General features: G+C 40.6%; 1 protein-coding gene across 2 annotated transcripts in view; it reads left to right on the top strand.

The window, feature by feature from the left end:
• The first annotated feature begins 12,098 nt into the window (after positions 1-12,098).
• Positions 12,099-24,656, top strand: part of LOC131946732 (peroxidase) — a 51,806-nt gene continuing 39,248 nt past the window's right edge. For both annotated transcript variants that reach the window (XM_059307663.1, XM_059307664.1), the window contains exons 1-10: positions 12,099-12,227; positions 15,897-15,954; positions 16,325-16,407; positions 18,135-18,186; positions 19,645-19,745; positions 21,768-21,882; positions 22,384-22,554; positions 23,395-23,461; positions 23,851-23,954; positions 24,160-24,264. In XM_059307663.1, the coding sequence (XP_059163646.1) occupies positions 12,171-12,227; positions 15,897-15,954; positions 16,325-16,407; positions 18,135-18,186; positions 19,645-19,745; positions 21,768-21,882; positions 22,384-22,554; positions 23,395-23,461; positions 23,851-23,954; positions 24,160-24,264 (913 nt within the window). In that variant the 5' untranslated portion in view covers positions 12,099-12,170. The remainder of the gene's footprint in view (positions 12,228-15,896; positions 15,955-16,324; positions 16,408-18,134; positions 18,187-19,644; positions 19,746-21,767; positions 21,883-22,383; positions 22,555-23,394; positions 23,462-23,850; positions 23,955-24,159; positions 24,265-24,656) is intronic.

A 24,656-nucleotide genomic window follows, 5' to 3' on the forward strand; every position in this document is an offset into this window, starting at 1 on the left:
CAGGTGGTCAACTACTAGTTCAGGTGGTCAACTACTAGGTCAGTTGGTCACCTACAAGGTCAAGTGGTCAACTACTAGGTCAGTTGGTCACCTACAAGGTCAAGTGGTCACCTACTAGAGCCATGTCACCTAATAAGTCAGGTGGTCACCTACTAGGTTAGTTGGTCACCTACTAGGTCAGTTGGTCACCTACTAGGTCAGGTGGTCACCTACTAGGTCAGGTGGTCACCTACTAGGTCAGGTGGTCACCTACTAGGTCAGGTGGTCACCTACTAGGTCAGGTGGTCACCTACTAGGTCAGTCACCTACTAGGTCAGGTGGTCACCTACTAGGTCAGTCACCTACTAGGTCAGGTGGTCACCTACTAGATCAGGTGGTCACCTACTAGGTCAGTTGGTCACCTACTAGGTCAGGTGGTCACCTACTAGGTCAGGTGGTCACCTACTAGGTCAGTTGGTCACCTACTAGGTCAGATAGTCACCAATTAAGGCCAGGATAAAAAGCCAAGCCACAAAGATTTACAAAGATCATACAATAATCAGATCCAAAAAGATCATCCTGTCAGCAGATCAACAAAGATCATATTTTCTACCAACGCAAACAGAAACAGATAAAGGGAATTAAACCATCCTACTCACCAGTATCGTGTTGCCTCCCTTGAATCTTGCTCACCCCTCCCTCTCGTGATACAAGCTCGTTAGTCTTGTGTCCTCAGTTTTGCTTATCTCGTCAACAATATTAAAGTTTAAATAGCATGGGCGACAACTCTAATTACTAGCCCAATTCTTCCAACTTTTTCTATTAAACGTGTTTTTAAAAAATGTGAAAAAATTTGTCAGATTTCGCAAATTACAAAAGATAACAAAATTAAGTCATTTCTTGCAAACATGCTTGGCTTTGTGTACTTGTGTTAACACGTGTTGGCTACCTCCTTCATTAACTTCTCTAATGATGATTGTTCTGGAAATCTCCTTTCGGCTAAAATATCACAACAATAATTCTTTATTTAAAAGGATAAACAAATAAAGATTGCTAGCCTCATACATATCATCCATTTAAAATAACGTATTTGAGAAATCTCAGGTGCCAGCTATATAATTTAATACCATCTAATTGCTGATTCATGGGTATCATCGTTATAAATAGAATCGGATTTTCCCAATTATCGCGCAATTTAATTGATTTTTTTTTCGTCGTGTTGGCAGTATGGTAGTCTAAGTTAACTCTAAAAAAAAAATCTCAATTCCAAAAAATCAGTTAAACTTAAGTGCAAATTAACGCTATGTTTGCTAACAGCGGTTTTGTTCTACTGGTTGAATGACAGCAACTCGTTGTGTAGAAATAAAACATGTGATTAGTGTTCTACAGGGGAGGCTAATAGGTTTATCCTTGTTGATGAATGGTCCCACAGTTATCATCGCTGCACGCGGCCATTCATCACAGCCATGAATCAGCGCCACTAAGGCAGGTTGCGTGAGAATGTAAACAATCAGATACGTCATCAGATAGGTCACATGCCGGGTCAAGACGAGTTTTTTTATTCTAGCCATGAGTTGAGTTTATTTATCCTAGTCAGTATCTTCGTGTTACATTCATTCATAATCATATGACTGAGGTGTAGTCTACATATGAATTATGTAACTGAAGGAAAGCATGGGTCGGTGTATGATGTAACGAAAAGTTCTGGTCAATGGTAGATACATCTATAACTATATCATTATGCTGCAGACGATTATGTTTATGAAACATATCCAGCTGTAGTCTGCTGATAGACAGGAGCACCAGTTCTCTGATACTGTAAAAAGTTGATGTAAAAGTATAGTTCCCTTAACGGTCTAGGGCAAGTGAAGTATAGTTCACTTGTTTCTGTGAACATGGGTATATGAAGAAATAGTGTGGTCAGCACCATGCCCAGCCGCCTTTACTTTCCCTAACGTGAGTGAGGTAGCCATCGGAGCTTGGTGGACTCATGGACGGTCTACTGACTTGAACTCGAGTCTTACAGAAGTCCAGCTCTCTACCGCTAGACCACTCCGTCCCTTGATGTGTGCGCATTTATTTGAAGCTAAATATCCTTTAATAAATGCATTATTTAAACCTACGACCCTAATGTACAGAGCCAAAGCCTTTGATTTTTTATCTTTTAGATTTAACTGCAAACGATGCAATTATTTGAAGGTAGATGACTGGATGACATTGGGTAAAATTGGGAGCGATTGGATAAAATAAATGAGATTTGATGAAATTAGATGAGATTTGATGAAATTAGATAAATCCGACTGAGATTAAATGAGATTGGGTGAAATTAGATGAGATTGACTGAGATTGGATAAGGTTAGTTGATATTGGACAAAATGAAGTTTATTTACCTGTTCATTTATCAAACCCTCTCTCATAGATGTACCGTGTGACTTCGATAGATCAGCTATGACTCCCACAGATGATGTGTATGACTCCCATAGATGATGTGTATGACTCCCATTGATGATGTGTGTGACTCTCATATATGCTGTGTGTATGACTTCCATTTATTACGTGTATGACTCCCATATATTATGTGTGCATGACTCCCTTAGAAGATGTGTATGACTCCCATAGATGATGTGTATAACTCCCACAGAGGATGTGTGTGATTCCCATAAATGATGTGTATGACTCCCATAGATGATGTGTATGACTCTCATATATGCTGTGTGTATGACTTCCATTTATTACGTGTATGACTCCCATATATTATGTGTGCATGACTCCCTTAGAAGATGTGTATGACTCCCATAGATGATGTGTATAACTCCCACAGAGGATGTGTGTGTGATTCCCATAAATGATGTGTATGACTCCCATAGATGATGTGTATGACTCTCAAATATGCTGTGTGTATGACTTCCATTTATTACGTGTATGACTCCCATAGATGATGTGTGTATGACTCCCATAGGTTATGTGTATGACTCCCACAGAAGATGTACTTGACTCCCATAGATGATGTGTATGACTCCCATATGTGATGTGTAAGTAGTATATTAGGTCCCTTTTGGGTATTATTTTTGGCGCAGGTGGGGATGGGGAGGAGCAATGACATATAGCAAAATACTCGGGTGGTGGTGGTGGTGGATGTACAATGACATATAGTAAAATACTCCCAGCCTGGCGCATCGGGATGGGGAGGGTGGTGGTGGTGGCGGGACAACGACATATAGTAAAATACTACGCCAACTGGGGTTGGCGCAGGTGGTGGGGAAGTAGGTCACCTTTTGGTGACCTTGTGACGTAATCTCCGGTGACCTTGTGACGTAATCAGTGACCTTGTGACGTAATCAGTGACCTAGTTACGTAATTTTAATGCGTTTTTTAATGAGTTTTAATGAGTTTTTTTAAATTTTAATTAGTTTTTGACCTAGTTACGTAATTTTAATGTGTTTTTTAATTAGTTTTAATGAGTTTTAAAAATTTTAATTAATTTTTATTAACGAGTTACGTAATTTGATTATTTGTTTGAGTTTTTAAATTTTTAATTAATTTTTTATTATCGAGTTACGTAATTTAATTACTTTGATTGTATTTTTATTTTGTTTAATTTGTTTGTTTACTTGTTGTTTAATTTAATTACTTTGTTTATATTGTGTAATTTTTATTAACGAGTTACGTAATTTGATTATTTGTTTACTTTTTAATTATTTTTATTGACGAGTTACGTAATTTGATTATTTGTTTACTTTTTAATTATTTTTATTTTGTTTATTTTTAATTTAATTTAATTTTATAATTAGTTAAATTATTATTAACTAGTTACGTAATTTGATTTTAATTACTTTTGTTTATTTATTTATTTGATATATTTCTTTTCTTTGTTGTTTAATGTTGTTTATTTATTTGAATGTATGTATGTTTTAAATAAAAGACTAACACTAGCATGTACTAGAACAGTCTTTGTATAGGGACCATTCTCCAACACAACGAACGTTACAAAAATAGAACATCCATTAAAGATAACGATCAGCCACAGCTGTTACGTATCGACCCGCCCGCGAAGTTTTCTCACCGCTGCCCGTTTTAATGGGAATGTATTGATCGCAGCCGCTGGCCCATCACACCTAATTAAATTTTTGTTATGCTTCACCGAGTTTCCCCCGCTCGGTTGACAGCTGTGCAACAGATGTTGTGCGACAGCTGGTGGTGTAATTAGGTTGAGCAACCGGACATTACCTTGTTGGTTTTCGATTTGTCAGCTCCGTGAAGCCCTTAGGTAACAGCTGGTGCTGTAATTAGTCACGGCTCTCGGCTTTTTTCATTAGATTACAGCTGTCCACGAACTATGTTCACATATCGTACGCCCGGTCATTCTTTGATCAAATTAAAAAATTTTGTTTCCACATGTCCTACGAACCGTCCCTTGCTATGTATGAAAGATTAATGGTTGTAACTATTCGCTTATAGCGAGGGTCAGCGAAAACAAAATATATATTTAAGGGTTGGAATTTTCTTTCAACCACCGTTAAATCAGGTTTTGAGACGAAACGAAGTCTCGGTAGGTTCGTGTTTTTTTTTTTTTTAACGGGCGACAGGGCGACTTAGTGCGTTGGTACGTAAGGTATGCGGGGGTAGACATGTTTTTACAAGTCTGGAAAAGTAATTAAGTTTTTTATGACCGTTCCGATTTTCTTTTGATCTGACCACCATTTGACCACACTGAGCCAGATAAATTTAACAAATGTTCAATACATAGTCTCTTATAGTAACATGGGTGAGGGGTGTAAGCAGGCGGGTGACGGTGTGAACAGGTGATTGAAGGGTGAGCACGTAGGTGAAGGGGTGAGCAGATCGGTGAAGGGGGACAGGAGTAGGATTAAACGATATATAGTAAAAGATTCCACCACCTAAGTGAGGTGGATTTTAATTTTAATTTTAATTTTTTATTTTTTTCAGCATCTGTTAACTTTAAGGTTCTATAACTCTATATATTTAAATACATTTTTTTATTCAAACGAGTTTACTTTTCCTAATGTAAGTACAGGTAAAGAGGGATTTCCTATAGATCTGTAATGAAGTAGGCCTTGTTGACTATGACTGGTTACCCAGGTGTTGACATGATACACTTTTTTTTTTTTTTTTTTGAGATACATGTACACACACACACACACACACACACACACACACATGCGCGCGCGCGCGAAATTCATACTAGGTCGGTAAAGGCGGAGAGAACTTATAGGTATACATTATCATGGCGACAACAAAAGCGACCCTTATTTTATTTACATGAAAGCGTGTTTTCCAAAAAGTGTCACCAGGCCATTGTCATTTTCGCAGCGGGGTTTATTTTAAGTGTACCCCGTGCACGGTTGTTTACATTTTAAAAGAAGTATCACGTGTCTTCTCCATAGGTCTTCCCTAATAGAGAAACGAGAGGAAAGACAACTGTTCTAAAATTAGAACAGCCTTGTTTACAGACACGAGTAGCGTCCCTTGTGAAAAAACTCGCGTCAGAATCCTTAACTAAACATTCAATTTCTTTAACAAGTTAAAAAATAATTTAGGAAGACAAGGGTTAACAACATTAGACGCCACCGTTTTTGTTTCCTGTGACGACAAGGCACAATACACTTTTGTATTTTATGTCTCAAGTAGAGGGGTGGGATATTTTTTCTTTGTAAGCGTGTTGTAAACAATAGGTAGAGGAAGCGATTACTAGGTAAGAGGGGAGAGAACGTGACGTACATCGCGATATTTGAAAACATGGCGATGTTTAACCTCAAGCAGATTACCTTACCATGTTCGCTTTAGTATTACAGTTTTCATCAAACTTCTTTTTGACTTAAACTTCTTTAATTTTTAAGAAAGTTTACTTATACATAAGACGTTATGTCTAATTACAATTTTTTATTTTCACCACTCAATGTATTTTCTTTTGCTAGGGTGCAAGGGATATTCAACGAGGAGTAGTGTCTACAAGTTACCTAGTAATCGCTTCCTCTACCTATTGTTTACAACACGCTTACAAAGAAAAAATATCCCACCCCTCTACTTGAGACATAAAATACAAAAGTGTATTGTGCCTTGTCGTCACAGGAAACAAAAACGGTGGCGTCTAATGTTGTTAACCCTTGTCTTCCTAAATTATTTTTTAACTTGTTAAAGAAATTGAATGTTTAGTTAAGGATTCTGACGCGAGTTTTTTCACAAGGGACGCTACTCGTGTCTGTAAACAAGGCTGTTCTAATTTTAGAACAGTTGTCTTTCCTCTCGTTTCTCTATTAGGGAAGACCTATGGAGAAGACACGTGATACTTCTTTTAAAATGTAAACAACCGTGCACAGGGTACACTTAAAATAAACCCCGCTGCGAAAATGACAATGGCCTGGTGACACTTTTTGGAAAACACGCTTTCATGTAAATAAAATAAGGGTCGCTTTTGTTGTCGCCATGATAATGTATACCTATAAGTTCTCTCCGCCTTTACCGACCTAGTATGAATTTCGCGCGCGCGCGCGCATGTGTGTGTGTGTGTGTGTGTGTGTGTGTGTACATGTATCTCAAAAAAAAAAAAAAAAGTGTATCATGTCAACACCTGGGTAACCAGTCATAGTCAACAAGGCCTACTTCATTACAGATCTATAGGAAATCCCTCTTTACCTGTACTTACATTAGGAAAAGTAAACTCGTTTGAATAAAAAAAATGTATTTAAATATATAGAGTTATAGAACCTTAAAGTTAACAGATGCTGAAAAAAATAAAAAATTAAAATTAAAATTAAAATCCACCTCACTTAGGTGGTGGAATCTTTTACTATATATCGTTTAATCCTACTCCTGTCCCCCTTCACCGATCTGCTCACCCCTTCACCTACGTGCTCACCCTTCAATCACCTGTTCACACCGTCACCCGCCTGCTTACACCCCTCACCCATGTTACTATAAGAGACTATGTATTGAACATTTGTTAAATTTATCTGGCTCAGTGTGGTCAAATGGTGGTCAGATCAAAAGAAAATCGGAACGGTCATAAAAAACTTAATTACTTTTCCAGACTTGTAAAAACATGTCTACCCCCGCATACCTTACGTACCAACGCACTAAGTCGCCCTGTCGCCCGTTAAAAAAAAAAAAAAACACGAACCTACCGAGACTTCGTTTCGTCTCAAAACCTGATTTAACGGTGGTTGAAAGAAAATTCCAACCCTTAAATATATATTTTGTTTTCGCTGACCCTCGCTATAAGCGAATAGTTACAACCATTAATCTTTCATACATAGCAAGGGACGGTTCGTAGGACATGTGGAAACAAAATTTTTTAATTTGATCAAAGAATGACCGGGCGTACGATATGTGAACATAGTTCGTGGACAGCTGTAATCTAATGAAAAAAGCCGAGAGCCGTGACTAATTACAGCACCAGCTGTTACCTAAGGGCTTCACGGAGCTGACAAATCGAAAACCAACAAGGTAATGTCCGGTTGCTCAACCTAATTACACCACCAGCTGTCGCACAACATCTGTTGCACAGCTGTCAACCGAGCGGGGGAAACTCGGTGAAGCATAACAAAAATTTAATTAGGTGTGATGGGCCAGCGGCTGCGATTAATACATTCCCATTAAAACGGGCAGCGGTGAGAAAACTTCGCGGGCGGGTCGATACGTAACAGCTGTGGCTGATCGTTATCTTTAATGGATGTTCTATTTTTGTAACGTTCGTTGTGTTGGAGAATGGTCCCTATACAAAGACTGTTCTAGTACATGCTAGTGTTAGTCTTTTATTTAAAACATACATACATTCAAATAAATAAACAACATTAAACAACAAAGAAAAGAAATATATCAAATAAATAAATAAACAAAAGTATTTAAAATCAAATTACGTAACTAGTTAATAATAATTTAACTAATTATAAAATAAAATTAAATTAAAAATAAACAAAATAAAAATAATTAAAAAGTAAACAAATAATCAAATTACGTAACTCGTCAATAAAAATAATTAAAAAGTAAACAAATAATCAAATTACGTAACTCGTTAATAAAAATTACACAATATAAACAAAGTAATTAAATTAAACAACAAGTAAACAAACAAATTAAACAAAATAAAAATACAATCAAAGTAATTAAATTACGTAACTCGATAATAAAAAATTAATTAAAAATTTAAAAACTCAAACAAATAATCAAATTACGTAACTCGTTAATAAAAATTAATTAAAATTTTTAAAACTCATTAAAACTAATTAAAAAACACATTAAAATTACGTAACTAGGTCAAAAACTAATTAAAATTTTAAAAAACTCATTAAAACTCATTAAAAACGCATTAAAATTACGTAACTAGGTCACTGATTACGTCACAAGGTCACTGATTACGTCACAAGGTCACCGGAGATTACGTCACAAGGTCACCAAAAGGTGACCTACTTCCCCACCACCTGCGCCAACCCCAGTTGGCGTAGTATTTTACTATATGTCGTTGTCCCGCCACCACCACCACCCTCCCCATCCCGATGCGCCAGGCTGGGAGTATTTTACTATATGTCATTGTACATCCACCACCACCACCACCCGAGTATTTTGCTATATGTCATTGCTCCTCCCCATCCCCACCTGCGCCAAAAATAATACCCAAAAGGGACCTAATATACTACTTGTGTATGACTCCCATAGATGATGTGTATGACTCCCACAGAGTGTTTGTGTGACCTTCAGGTTTTAAATATTTAATCACACCGGCTGGTCACGTGACAAGAACAAATGATTGATTGGACCCCCCCCCCCCCTGTTCTGGAGTGTGAGGCATGTGGCCATCCAATCAGGACAATTCATTAGCTCATTAAATATGCAGGAGTTTATGGTAGGGCAGGGACACCACCGCATGAAACACACATTCATCCAGGATTAAGTTATAATCTAACAAATGTACTGTCTTACTCAATACTCTCTGTAGTACTTTTACCCATTAAGTTATTCACTTACAAACAATAATGTACACCTCCATTAAAGAACTACTAAATCTATGTAGTAGGATAAGACTAGCAAAGTTTGTAGGGGAGACTAGCGAAGTTTGTAGTGTAGGGGAGACTAGCAAAGTTTGTAGTGTAGGGGAGACTAGCAATGTTTGTAGGGGAGACTAGCAAAGTTTGTATTGTAGGGGAGACTAGCGAAGTTTGTATTGTAGGGGAGACTATTAAGTAAAATGGGGATTAACAAAGAGCTTCTAATAACAAATATAATTTATATTGTCTTATTTTACTTAATATGTGCCTTAACCAAAACCTTCGCGAAACGTCTTGTATATTTGGTGCCACTCTAAAGCAGTGTTTTTTCCAGACTTTTTTCTTCGGAGGTTGGGGGGGGGGAGACTTGATATTTTGCCAGAGGGGGTGGGGGAGGGGCGGACACTGGCAAAAGTATCTATTTTCTATATAAATTCCATTTCGTACCCTGTCTTAAATGTTTCATAATTCAAAGAAATGTAATCAGGATAAATGTTGAGCATTCTTACCATAGCTGAATTACCTCTCTTTGAGTTAACTTATTTACGAAGATTAAATCTGGGGGGGGGGGGGGGGGGATTATGTATTGGTTTGTTGTGAGTTTTGAACAGGAAATCAGGTTTTTCAATTTAGAAATGTTTACTTTGTTTTGTTCAACGGGCAGAAAGTAAAATATACAATCAGACTGTCAATCAGACAGACAGAAAGACAGATACAATGAGACATACACACAGACAGACAGACAGACACGTGAATATCTACGTGCGCCATACCTGATTAGAAACACACATTGATATTTTTAAACAAGTCACACAGAACATCATTACACAAAATTCAAGTTATGTATTGCCACGGTTAGTAAAAAATCATAAAAAATCATTGTTCATTGTCCCCATAGTAAAGTTGTATCGTTATCTCCCTTGATGTACTAAATTAGGATGTCCTAATGTAGGATGTGCTGTAAATAGTAACTGCACCACAAAAGTGTGTTGTATATACGATGTTCGCCATTGTTCTAGAACTTTGCAAGACTTGAACTATAATCTTTATGGACTACGAACTCACAAATCCTATAATACATGACCCATGACTCACATGACATGACATAGCAGACACTCGTAATGTATGACCAATGGCAAACAAGATACGATAAATATGACCTATTGCATGCAAAACCTATGATTGGCATGACCTAACGTTGACCTCTAATTGACATGACCTATTGATTAACATTATCTAAAGTTGACAAGGCCTGTGATTGGGCTTACCTATCATTGACATGACCTACGATTGACATAACCTACGATTGACATAACCTACGACTAACATGACCTACAATTAACATGACCTAAGATTGACATGACCTACGACTGACATGACCTACGATTGACATGACCTAAGATTGACATAACCGACGACTGACATGACCTACGATTGACATGACCTACGATTGACATAACCTGAGACTACACTGAATATCACCTGCACCTTGATTACCTAAAAGATTACGACAAGGATATGTACGTGTTGTTGTCGGTCCTGTTGCCTAGCGGGATGATGTTGTTACCAACGTCACTTCCTGGAAACATCTGCACCTTTACATGAATGCCCCACCCACGTAAAACCCAACCACCCACGGTTTTAAACTCTCGTATTTTATTCGTATTTTATTGACCTCTGATGTTAAAATAAAAATTTATTTTTCTTTGTCTGAAACATTGCTCGGCGTAGGAGTTGTGTGTGTGTGTGGGGGGGGGGGGGGTGGATTGAAGGAGGGATTTAATAACCTTAATAGAAAGTTTGATCAAATCCTGTTGTTTTTATCCCGTTAACCAACCATCCATGGTGACATTGTTTAGAAGGTAACACCAAGACAAAGAAGCTTATACACATACATGTACGTGTATGCGGCCTATATTTAAATTATAGGCCTATGTAGACCGACACAAACACACACACACACACACACACACACACATATATATATATATATATATATATATATATATATATATATATATATATATATATATATATATATATATATATATATATTTATATATATATATACTTTCTTTCCTGGGGGGGGGGGGTGACAACAAGAAGTGCTGCACTCGACCTAGCGACGCAACTGACTTCAATAAACACGAATCCATCTCTATAGCATTCGGACGGTGAACTCTTAAAATACTAGAAGTTCTAAAAATGAAGGTCTAGATCGAGCTCTTTGACTACAGTCTTCAAACTATGCAATATAACACTAGGACGTCCTGTATTAGTGCAATATAACACTAGGACGTCCTGTATTAGTGCAATATAACAGTAGGACGTCCTGTATTAGTGCAATATAACACTAGGACGCCCTGTATTAGTGCAATATAACACTAGGACGTCCTGTATTAGTGCAATATAACACTAGGACGTCCTGTATTAGTGCAATATAACAGTAGGACGTCCTGTATTAGTGCAATATAACACTAGGACGTCCTGTATTAGTGCAATATAACACTAGGACGTCCTGTATTAGTGCAATATAACACTAGGACGTCCTGTATTAGTGCAATATAACACTAGGACGACCTGTATTAGTGCAATATAACAGTAGGACGTCCTGTATTAGTGCAATATAATACTTGCACCTCCTGTATTAGTGCAATATAACACTAGGACGACCTGTATTAGTGCAATATAACAGTAGGACGTCCTGTATTAGTGCAATATAATACTTGCACCTCCTGTATTAGTGCAATATAACACTAGGACGTCCTGTATTAGTGCAATATAACACTAGTACGTCATGTATTAGTGCAATATAACACTAGGACGTCCTGTATTAGTACAATATAACACTAGGACGTCCTGTATTAGTGCAATATAACACTATGACGTCCTGTATTAGTGCAATATACCACTAGGACGTCATGTATTAGTGCAGTGTAACACAACGGAATTGCCACAAAAAATATTGAGTGAAGTTATTGACATTGCTAAAGGGAAATAGGATTCAGCTTGGTGCACTTTTGTAAGGCCCAAGGCTAAACACTGGCTAATTAACATGAATCTGCTATTGTTATACTGATTGCTATCTGTTCTTTCTCAGAAGTTTTGAAGCTTAAGCGGATGTACAAGGAGCTACAAAAGGTATAAAAAGACACAACATTTCAATTGAAATTGTGAATGAACAGATAGATGATAAACATGTCTCCATTCAAACAAAATCTTCTCAGAGCTTTCGTATTTGTACTCGTGAGTCAAGTCGTTTTTGTTTTGTACAGTTATACATACAGCCTTACCTGGACATACAGGTGACAACAGCCTTACCTGGACATACAGGTGACTACAGCCTGGACATACAGGTGACAACAGCCTAACCTGGACATACAGGTGACTACAGTCTTACCTGGACATACAGGTGACTATAGCCTTACCTGGACATACAGGTGACATCAGCCTTACCTGGACATACAGGTGACTATAGCTTTACCTGGACATACAGGTGACTACAGTCTTACCTGGACATACAGGTGACTATAGCCTTACCTGGACATACAGGTGACATCAGCCTTACCTGGACATACAGGTGACTACAGCCTGGACATACAGGTGACTACAGCCTTACCTGGACATACAGGTGACAGCAGTCTTACCTGGACATACAGGTGACTACAGTCTTACCTGAACATACAGGTGACATCAGCCTTACCTGAACATACAAATGACTACAGCCTTACCTGGACATACAGGTAACATCAGCCTTACCTGGACATACAGGTGACATCAGCCTTACCTGGACATACAGGTGACTACAGCCTGGACATACAGGTGACTACAGTCTTACCTGGACATACAGGTGACATCAGCCTTACCTGAACATACAGGTGACTACAGCCTTACCTGGACATACAGGTGACATCAGCCTTACCTGGACATACAGGTGACTACAGTCTTACCTGGACATACAGGTGACTATAGCCTTACCTGGACATACAGGTGACATCAGCCTTACCTGGACATACAGGTGACTATAGCCTTAACTGGACATAGAGGTGACAACAGCCTTACCTGGACATACAGGTGACTACAGCCTGGACATACAGGTGACTACAGTCTTACCTGGACATACAGGTGACATCAGCCTTACCTGGACATACAGGTGACTACAGCCTTACCTGGACATACAGGTGACATCAGCCTTACCTGGACATACAGGTGACTACAGTCTTACCTGGACATACAGGTGACTATAGCCTTACCTGGACATACAGGTGACATCAGCCTTACCTGAACATACAGGTGACTATAGCCTTAACTGGACATAGAGGTGACAACAGCCTTACCTGGACATACAGGTGACTACAGCCTTACCTGGACATACAGGTGACATCAGCCTTACCTGGACATACAGGTGACTACAGTCTTACCTGGACATACAGGTGACTATAGCCTTACCTGGACATACAGGTGACATCAGCCTTACCTGAACATACAGGTGACTACAGCCTTACCTGGACATACAGGTGACATCAGCCTTACCTGGACATACAGGTGACTACAGTCTTACCTGGACATACAGGTGACTATAGCCTTACCTGGACATACAGGTGACATCAGCCTTACCTGAACATACAGGTGACTATAGCCTTAACTGGACATAGAGGTGACAACAGCCTTACCTGGACATACAGGTGACTACAGCCTGGAGATACAGGTGACTACAGCCTGGACATACAGGTGACTACAGCCTTACCTGGACATACAGGTGACTACAGCCTGGACATACAGGTGACTACAGCCTTACCTGGACATACAGGTGACATCAGCCTTACCTGGACTTACAGGTGACAGCAGTCTTACCTGGACATACAGGTGACTACAGCCTGGACATACAGGTGACTACAGCCTTACCTGGACATACAGGTGACTACAGCCTTACCTGGACATACAGGTGACATCAGCCTTACCTGGACTTACAAGTGACAGCAGTCTTACCTGGACATACAGGTGACTACAGCCTGGACATACAGGTGACTACAGCCTTACCTGGACATACAGGTGACATCAGCCTTACCTGGACATACAGGTGACATCAGCCTTACCTGGACATACAGGTGACTACAGTCTTACCTGGACATACAGGTGACTACAGCCTGGACATACAGGTGACAACAGTCTTACCTGGACATACAGGTGACTACAGCCTTACCTGGACATACAGGTGACATCAGCCTTACCTGGACATACAGGTGACAACAGCCTTACCTGGACATACAGGTGACAACAGCCTTACCTGGACATACAGGTGACTACAGCCTTACCTGGACATACAGGTGACTACAGCCTGGACATACAGGTGACTACAGCCTGGACATACAGGTGACTACAGCCTTACCTGGACATACAGGTGACTACAGCCTGGACATACAGGTGACCACAGCCTTACCTGGACATACAGGTGACATCAGCCTTACCTGGACATACAGGTGACAGCAGTCTTACCTGGACATACAGGTGACTACAGCCTGGACATACAGGTGACTACAGCCTTACCTGGACATACAGGAGACATCAGCCTTACCTGGACATACAGGTGACATCAGCCTTACCTGGACATACAGGTGACTACAGCCTGGACATACAGGTGACAACAGCCTTACCTGGACATACAGGTGACATCAGCCTTACCTGGACATACAGGTGACTACAGTCTTACCTGGACATACAGGTGACTACAGCCTGGACATACAGGTGACAACAGTCTTACCTGGACATACAGGTGACTACAGCCTTACCTGGACATACAGGTGACATCAGCCTTACCTGGACATACAGGTGACAACAGCCTTACCTGGACATACAGGTGACAACAGCCTTACCTGGACATACAGGTGACTACAGCCTTACCTGGACATACAGGTGACTACAGCCTTACCTGGACATACAGGTGACTATAGCCTTAACTGGACATAGAGGTGACAACAGCCTTACCTGGACATACAGGTGACTACAGCCTTACCTGGACATACAGGTGACATCAGCCTTACCTGGACATACAGGTGACAACAGCCTTACCTGGACATACAGGTGACAACAGCCTTACCTGGACATACAGGTGACTACAGCCTTACCTGGACATACAGGTGACTATAGCCTTAACTGGACATAGAGGTGACAACAGCCTTACCTGGACATACAGGTGACTACAGCCTTACCTGGACATACAGGTGACTACAGCCTTACCTGGACATACAGGTGACAGCAGTCTTACCTGGACATACAGGTGACTACAGTCTTACCTGGACATACAGGTGACTACAGCCTGGACATACAGGTGACTACAGCCTTACCTGGACATACAGGTGACAGCAGTCTTACTTGGACATACAGATGACAGCAGTCTTACCTGGACATACAGGTGACTACAGCCTTACCTGGACATACAGGTGACTACAGCAAGGACATACAGGTGACTACAGCCTTACCTGGACATACAGGTGACAGCAGTCTTACCTGGACATACAGGTGACAGCAGTCTTACCTGGACATACAGGTGACATCAGCCTTACCTGGACATACAGGTGACTACAGCCTTACCTGGACATACAGGTGAGTCTTACCTGGACATACAGGTGACTACAGCCTGGACATACAGGTGACTACAGCCTTACCTGGACATACAGGTGACTACAGCCTGGACATACAGGTGACAACAGCCTTACCTGGACATACAGGTGACAACAGCCTTACCTGGACATACAGGTGACTACAGCCTTACCTGGACATACAGGTGAGTCTTACCTGGACATACAGGTGACTACAGCCTGGACATACAGGTGACAACAGCCTTACCTGGACATACATGTGACAGCAGCCTTACCTATCTTTCAATGAAGTTGTAAAATGAGAAACCTATTTCAGGTAACTCGAAGTCTGTCAGGGGAAGTAGACACGTCATATGTGCCAAGTGTTTACACAGGTAAGTAAAGCTGGGGAAGTGACTGTCACTGACTGACACTACACCTGTCACTAACACTACACCTACCACTGACTGACACTACACCTGTCACTGACTGACACTACACCTGCCACTGACACTACACTTGTCATTGACTGACACTACACCTGTCACTGACTGACACTACACCTGTCACTAACTGACAGAACATGTGTCAGGGTTCTACGCTAATTAAATTCTGCAATCAGATCATTGTGTAATTACGGCTACAGTCTTTGGTGTTGTCGCCCCTCCCTCCCTAGTCGAGATCTTAGTTCAACAACCCCATACATTTATATTCAGCCAATGTTTGAAACTAATGACAGAGTTTTGTTTCCTTTCGTGCCACAAGAGCTCCCAAAGACGGATGTAAACAACGAGAGCTCCAACCCAGCTGGGACCGAGGATGTGAACGGGGTTCAAAGTCTGGACGAGGTAGGAAGAGAAATAGTCCATGTACCAGAGTCAGACACTTTTGTAGGTTTTTAATTCAAGTGTGAAACAAATTAGATTTCACCTGTTATGAGGTCCAAGGCATAAGGGAGGGGAATGGACACGTGAGAACTGGTAGAGGGGGGGGGGGCTGGGGACGTCAAGTTCTCGTTGTATGTTTAACCACATGAACATTCTTATAAGTTTTACAAGCAACACTTCTTATTGCATGGATATTGTATAGATTTTCCAACACATTGCAGATTCAACTTTTTTTTTTCCCGAAACAAAATAGAAACTCGCTCTCTGTGTTTGTATACATGTATGAATTATTATATCATATTAATTTTATTTTTGTGTACACGTCTACAAATTGGGGGGGGGGGGGTGAATGGGGGGAGGGGTCGTTCTAAGACGCGTGCTGACATGTGATGGGTGGTGGGGTAGGTGGGAGGGGGGTGGAGTGAATAGATGAAAAGCTCATATTTTTATGAGTCATAATGATCACCCCCTTTCGTCAATGTATACGTAATATAATTATGTAACAAAAACTTGTAACAATCCTTCCCAGGCCACATTTGACCCTCCACATCCCCTCGTTTTATTCCACACCTTAAAGTTTGACATTCTGGTGAAGCCTCCCCTCCCCCCCATTCACACGCTACTGTACATGTTTGATGCTATGGTGAAGAACTCGATGACTAGTTAGCACCAGTGCATTATATTTCCCAACAGCGAATTGTGATCGATAAATCGATCAGATTTCACGACTCTAATAGCCCCAGCCCCATGTGACGAAAAAATAACATTCACATGTCAGCAAGTCGTGAGTGACGTTTTTGTAAGGTGATACCTTTAGTCATCATTTGCTTATTAACTCTTTCTTGTCTACTAGAGTTGGCCAGTTGACTTATTAACTCTTTCTTCTTTACATGAGCTTAACAGTTAACGTAATGCAACCAAGACTGTATTATGTTTGTCTATAGAGGGTACTTGGTTGGTTTTGGATCGAAGATAATGTTTAATGAGTGGGAGTCTAGACACTTGTTTACAACTAATCTATTACGCAAACCATGTCTGTTTATTCAGCACACCTTGCTATTAAAAAATCTACCGTCTTTAAAATCTTTCTAAAATGTGAGTGGCATGTTGATATTGAAATATATTGTATTCGTTGAATTGGGAACTTGGAGATGGGGGTGTTCTGCGTCAGCCTTGTGTTGTGGCTAGTGGTAACTACACGTTGTGTTTCATTTATTTTAGAAACGTTTTACTAAAAAAATATTACAATTTTTTTTATTAATTCTCAATAAATTATTTAATTTGCCAAATCTTATATTTAAATAGCATTTCGAATAGGCTCGTAAACATCTTTATACTGTGAGCCTTTATGTAGTGAGTTGTGAGCCTTTATGTTGTGAGTTGTGGACCTTTATGGTGTGAGTTGTGGGCCTTTATGCTGTGAGTTGTGGTCCTTTATGGTGTGAGTTGTGGGCCTTTATGTTGTGAGTTGTGGGCCTTTATGTTGTGAATTGTGGGCCTTTATATTGTGAGTAGAGGAGCTTTATGTTGTGAATTGTGGGCCTTTATGTTGTGAGTTGTGGGCCTCGTGTTGTGAGTTGAGGAGATTTATGCTGTAAGTTATATACATTAACTTGTGTACCTGGCTGACGTCACGCAGCCTTTAGAGTTTCTACCAATCAGCTAGCTTTATGTGATTTTATTTCCAGATTAGCCAAGCATTCTCTGTACCGAAAGCTGAGTTCCAGACCCGCAGCTCAAGTGAGTGCACAAACTAATCATAGCCAGCATGCTCACACTTTGGTCCTACACACTTGAGTCCTACATGCTCACACTTGAGTCCTACATGCTCACACTTGGCTACACACCTGGGTCCTGCATGCTCTCACTTGGCTACTACACACATGGGTCCTACACACTTGGATCCTACACACTTGGGTCCTACTTGCTCACACTTGGGTCCTACATGCTTGGGTCCTACATGCTCACACTTAGGTCCTACACACTTGGGTCCTACATGCTCACACTTGGGTCCTATATGCTTGGGTCCTACATGCTCATACTTGGGTCCTACACACTTGGGTCCTACATGCTCACACTTGGGTCTTACACACTTGGGTCCTACATGCTCATACTTGGGTCCTACATGCTCACACTTGGGTCCTACATGCTCACACTTGGGTCCTACATGCTCACACTTGGGTCCTACATGCTCACACTTGGGTCCTACACACTTGGGTCCTACACACTTGGGTCCTACATGCTCATACTTGGGTCCTACACACTTGGGTCCTACATGCTCACACTTGGGTCTTACACACTTGGGTCCTACATGCTCATACTTGGGTCCTACATGCTCACACTTGGGTCCTACATGCTCACACTTGGGTCCTACATGCTCACACTTGGGTCCTACATGCTCACACTTGGGTCCTACACACTTGGGTCCTACACACTTGGGTCCTACATGCTCATACTTGGGTCCTACATGCTCACACTTGGGTCCTACATGCTCACACTTGGGTCCTACACACTTGGGTCCTACATGCTCATACTTTGGTCCTACATGCTCACACTTTGGTCCTACACACTTGGGTCCTACATGCTCACACTTGGGTCCTACATGCTCACACTTGGGTCCTACATGCTCACATTTGGGTTCTACACACTTGGGTCCTACATGCTCACACTTGGGTCCTACATGCTCACACTTGGATCCTACATACTTGGGTCCTACATACTTGGGTCCTACATGCTCACACTTGGGTCCTACATGCTCACACTTGGCTCCTACATGCTGACACTTGGGTCCTATATGCTCATATTTGGGTCCTACATGCTCACACTTGAGTCCTACATGCTCACACTTGGGTCCTACATGCTCACACTTGGGTCCTACATGCTCACACTTGGGTCCTACATCATCACACATGGGTCCTACATACTTTGGTCCTACATGCTCACACTTGGGTCCTACATGCTCACACTTGGGTCTTACACACCTGGGTCCAACACACTTGGGTCCTACACACTTGGGTCCTACACACTTGGGTCTTACACACCTGGGTCCTACACACTTAGCTCCTACTCACTTGGGTCCTACATGCTCACCCTGGTGTCCTAAAAACTTGGGTCCTACATGCTCACTGTCGGGTCCTACGTTCTTACACTTGAGTCTTACACACTTGAGTCATACACTTTCGGGTCCTACCTCCACAGATGGCATGTACCGGATGTGTGTCCACGCCGAGACCTTGAACAGACGAGCTCCAGACCCCAACAGTAGCCTGGGCATCAACCTGACCTTGAACTACAATAACGTGAGTATAAATCACCTTGAGTTACTTACCTTTTGTTTGTACCTTCACTTTGTCCTGAAATCTCTAGTCACTATTTGATGACTAATTTATTTGTTCTAGTTTTTTATTCTTATCTCATGAATTTTTATAATGTACTAGCCGTCCCGGCCAGGCCCTGCACTGGCATCTCTAAAAAACTATCTGCAAACGACCATGACTTGTGTGTTTAGTAATCAGCATATACCCGGCATTGCCCACACTAACCACAACCAACCAAAACACAAAAAAGCGCAAACATAACACAAACACAAATACAAACACAAATGAAAACACAAAATCAAATGCAAAGACAAACCCAACCACAAACACAAAGAAAACACAAACACTAACGCAAACAAAAAAAAACCAAACGAAATCAAACACAAATCCAAACGCAAACACAAACCCAACCACAACCAAGCAAAACCAAAACACAAAAAAACAACGCAAACATAACACAAACACAAATACAAATACAAACGAAACACACAAACAAACGAAAACACTAACACAACCACAAATAAAACACAAACGCAAACAAAAAAGCAAACGAAAACAAACCTTAATCCAAATGCAAACACAAACCCAACCACAAACGCAAACCCAAACTCAAACACAAAGAAAACACAAATGCAAACGAACGGAAAGTGCTCATATTCTAGCCCGGGGCTACTTATTCTTAGTCTTATGCGCTAACTTAAACGAACATAGGCCCCATAGCGAACCCGGGAAGGCCCGGGACGCCAAAAAACACTCTGTCGGGGCACCGAAGGACGCCCGGATTCGGCTCAGTTAAAGACCATAGATAAAGGTAAACATAGAGGACATTTCTTTCTTCGATCTTGCCTTTACAATCGAGAACGTAGTAAAACTTTACACTGCTAAATGTACTGTTAAAACGTCTGCTTAAAAAAGGTACGCCCTATGGTGAGGTAAAAAAAAAATTCCCCTTCGTGCGCAAAAAAAAAAGACAGATAAAAACAAATTCCCCAAAAAAAAAGACACAAAAAATAACCTGCGGGAATTCCCGTTCCCGAATAAAGATGTCTTTTGTTACTTCGCCTGTCTTTGATTAAAAATAATAATAAGAATACAGTACGTTCAGTGCATGGAATAAATAAAAGGCAGTATTAAAAATACCAACAACATTGCACTTGATCAATCCCCGCTAATTATGTAATTATTTTTTCCAACACCATATATATCTTCTTGTAGTTTGGTGCAGGTGTGTATATAAGAGCTTTCTAGTGCGACCGACAAAAATGAATTCACCTACGTACGCAAAAAAGGACAGACAAAACGAATGTGCAAAAAAAAAATACAAATAATAACCTGCGGCAATTCCCGTTCCCGAATAAAGATGTCTTTTGTTACTTCACCTGTCTTTGATTAAAAATAATAAGAAGAAAACAGCACGTTTGGTGTATGGAATAAATAAAAGGCAGTATAAAAATATCAACAACATTGCACTTAATCAATCCCCGCCAAGTGTGTAATATTTTTTCCCAACACCAAAACAAAGTAATAAAAAGTAAATTCTTTTCTCCCCGATGTTGTTTTTTTAAAGGGAAGTAACTTTGTTCTTCTAATTAAGGGACGTAATAGGCGCAAATACTTTTCAGACACAATTAGACATTTTATAAACGTTGATACATTTTTATTTTTATTTTTATGTAATGTTCATATTGAAAATTATTATTTTAAGTACGCAAAATGAAAATTGTTTTCAAACACTTTCAATATTAATTTTTAACTAATAAATTTAGACCATGAGCACTTTTGAAATCTAAGACTTGAATCCACGGAAGTATCGTTTTTTCTTATATTCCACGACAAACATAATTACAAACATACAGAATTGAGCTTTATATATTAGATAATTTAATAATATTTTAATATAATTGTTTTTTTTTTAATTATTTTAAGACAATTTATATTTAATCCGTAACCACATTGAGATTTCTAACGTGCCCACATTGAGATTTCTAGCGTGAATTATTCCAGAGCTGCCCAGTAGGCGGGGTCTACCGGACCATAGATGGGACCTGTGCTCACCCAAAAAACTACGGCGCCGCCTTCACGTCTTTTATACGACTCCTGCCTGCCCGCTATGAAGACGGTAAACAGATTGTGTTCAGTTTTCTATCTAAACAAATAATTTAAGGTCTCAAACTAGAATGTGGTGGGAATCACAACTTTCCTTCTTTGTACAGGTTGATAGCGACATTTTACGAAACAATTTTTATATGACGATGGAGGTGATGGGTGGTGGGGATGGTTGTGGGAGGTATAGGTGGGGGTGAGGTGTTATCTTAAGTGAGTGCTTGATGTGCGGGTTGAGGTGCGGTTTTGGCCGAAATCGTGAAGACGTGTAGGATTAAAAAGAAATCATTTGCATACACCAGCTACAATTATAACGTGTGCCCGTACATTTCACGCTTATGTGTACAAACTACCATGTGTGTGTACAAACTACCACGTGTATGTATGTACAAACTATTCTTTGTATGTACAAACTACCATGTGTATGTACAAAATTATATTCGCGTACGCTTTTATTTGGTGTATCGAATTTTTAAGTCCAGGTGATTTCATTGTGTAACCCCCCCCCCCCCCACAGGCTTGGAGAAACCAGTGACCCACAGTGTGACGGGGAAACTACTGCCCAGTCCTCGAGTGGTCAGCAGAGTGGTACACACTGACCAGAACCTGGTGTCGCAGTTCACCATCATGTTGATGCAGTGGGGTCAGCTTATGGACCACGACATGGTCTCCACACCCCTCGTCGTAGGTCAGTTAAAAGGTCTTAGGTCAGTTAGACAGTCTTAGGTCAGTTGGGCAGTCTTAGGTCAGTTGGACAGTGTTCGGTCAGTCAACAGTCAGACATTAGTAAGTCAGATGACAGTAACGTTTATGTTGTTCACGTCTGACTATAGGACAAATCGTTGTCCTTTACCCAAATAAAATACTGTGTTTACTGTTGAATCCTCTACCTTATTTTAAATACGTATTGATATGACTCTATCCCACCTACTTGAAATGCTGATTGGTACGCGTTTGAGCTGAACTCGCTCGGGTTTGTCTGAGCTGACAAGATCCGAACCAAATACTTAGAGTCAGATGACAAGAGGCTACAGACTGACCAGATATTGATGTGTTAAATATTAATTACAGCAAGTCTCTGAATTCCTATTGAAATAGAATAAAACATTGCCCGCCTTATCAAACACAGTTCGCTCCCCTTGTCTATGCCCTTGGTTTGGTTAATTAGCAACATGGCTATACTTAGACGTGGGACGGAGTGATCTAGCGGTAGAGAGCTGGATTGCTAACCCGTTAGTCTCGAGTTCGAATCTGGGTTTAGTCAGTAGACCGTCCCTGAGTCCACCCAGTTCTGATGGGTACCTAACTCACGTTAAGGAAAGTAAAGGCGGCTGGGCATAGTGCTGACCACACTATCTCTTCATATGACGAGGTCACAGAAACAAGTGAACTCTACTTCACTTGCCCCATAGACCGTCAGGTTTGAAAGGGAACTTTTTATATTTAGACTTAGTCGTTTGAACAGTGCTGCTATGTTTGATACATGAAACAATCAACCTGTATTAATTGTAAACTTCCCTGTTTGAAGAGGACACCCGCAACATTGTCACGTGCTGTGGACCCAACAAGACCCTACCCACAGGTCCAGTACATCCGTAAGTTAGGGCTCCAGTCTCTGCTTTACTAAACTAGCGTACTCAAGCATTCATAAACCCACACTCATCACATATGTACTTAGCCTTTATTTATAAAACAACGAAAACCTACATCTGCTTGTATATACATTTACATTTCATTGATATATAGCCACCATGTATCTTATATATGGCCTACACATAATATATAAGGTATACATAATGAAATGGATAAACACACAGAGTCACAAACCCAAACACACACACACACACACACACACACACACACACACATATATATATATATATATATATATATATATATATATATATATATATATATATATATATATATATATATCTTCATTGGATTAAATCTGAATTTATTTGATTCCCCCCCCCCCCACCAGAGAGTGTTTCCCTATAACCTTTGACAGTGACCCCAACTTTCAAGGCCAGTGCATGGAGTTTGTCCGCTCTATTCCTTACTTCAACAAGAAGGGCAAGGTCATACGTGAGTACTGCCAGCAAGGTCCCGAGGGGCTGAGTTTGTGTCTTAATGGTAGAACTGTCAGTTACTTTAAGTGTTTCTTCTTGGCTTTTTGTGTGTGGTGGAAAGGGCGCACATTGTTTCAGTGAGATCTCTTTCATTCATAGGAGAAATCATTCATTGTCTACATGAGTTTTTAAACACTTCCGGTTTTTTTTTTGTCCGGCAGTGCCCCGTCAAAACATCAACATCGTGACGTCATTCATTGACGCTTCCACAGTTTACGGCAGCACTGAGGCCATCAACAAGAGGCTGAGGGATCAGGACGGGAAGGGTAAAGATGTTGACATCATTTATCATGGGTACACGTCATGTCAGACATCATTACGTCACTGGTCCCCATATCACATTATTATATCACTGCAGGGGCGTAGCGAGGGGGGGGGGCGGGGGGTGCGGACCGCACCGGGTGACACCATTTAGGGGGGTGACACCAAGGCAAAAAAATAGCAAAATATATAGAGAAAAACTCGATAGGGGGGGTGGAAATCGAAAGTTTAAGGGGGGAGGTGTGCAAATCGAAAACTTGAGGGGGGTGCAAATCGCAAGTTTGAGGGGGGGGGGGTGCAAATCGAAAATTTGAAAGTTTGTCCCTGGGATGGGTCTCTAAGGCTCTGGGGGGTGACACCATTAAGTGCCGCACCGGGTGACACCCGACCTCGCTAC

The sequence above is a fragment of the Physella acuta genome, unplaced genomic scaffold (genome assembly GCF_028476545.2).
Source record: "Physella acuta isolate Inbredline_101_S28 unplaced genomic scaffold, ASM2847654v3 ptg000569l, whole genome shotgun sequence".
NCBI classification, from domain to species: Eukaryota; Metazoa; Mollusca; class Gastropoda; family Physidae; genus Physella; species Physella acuta.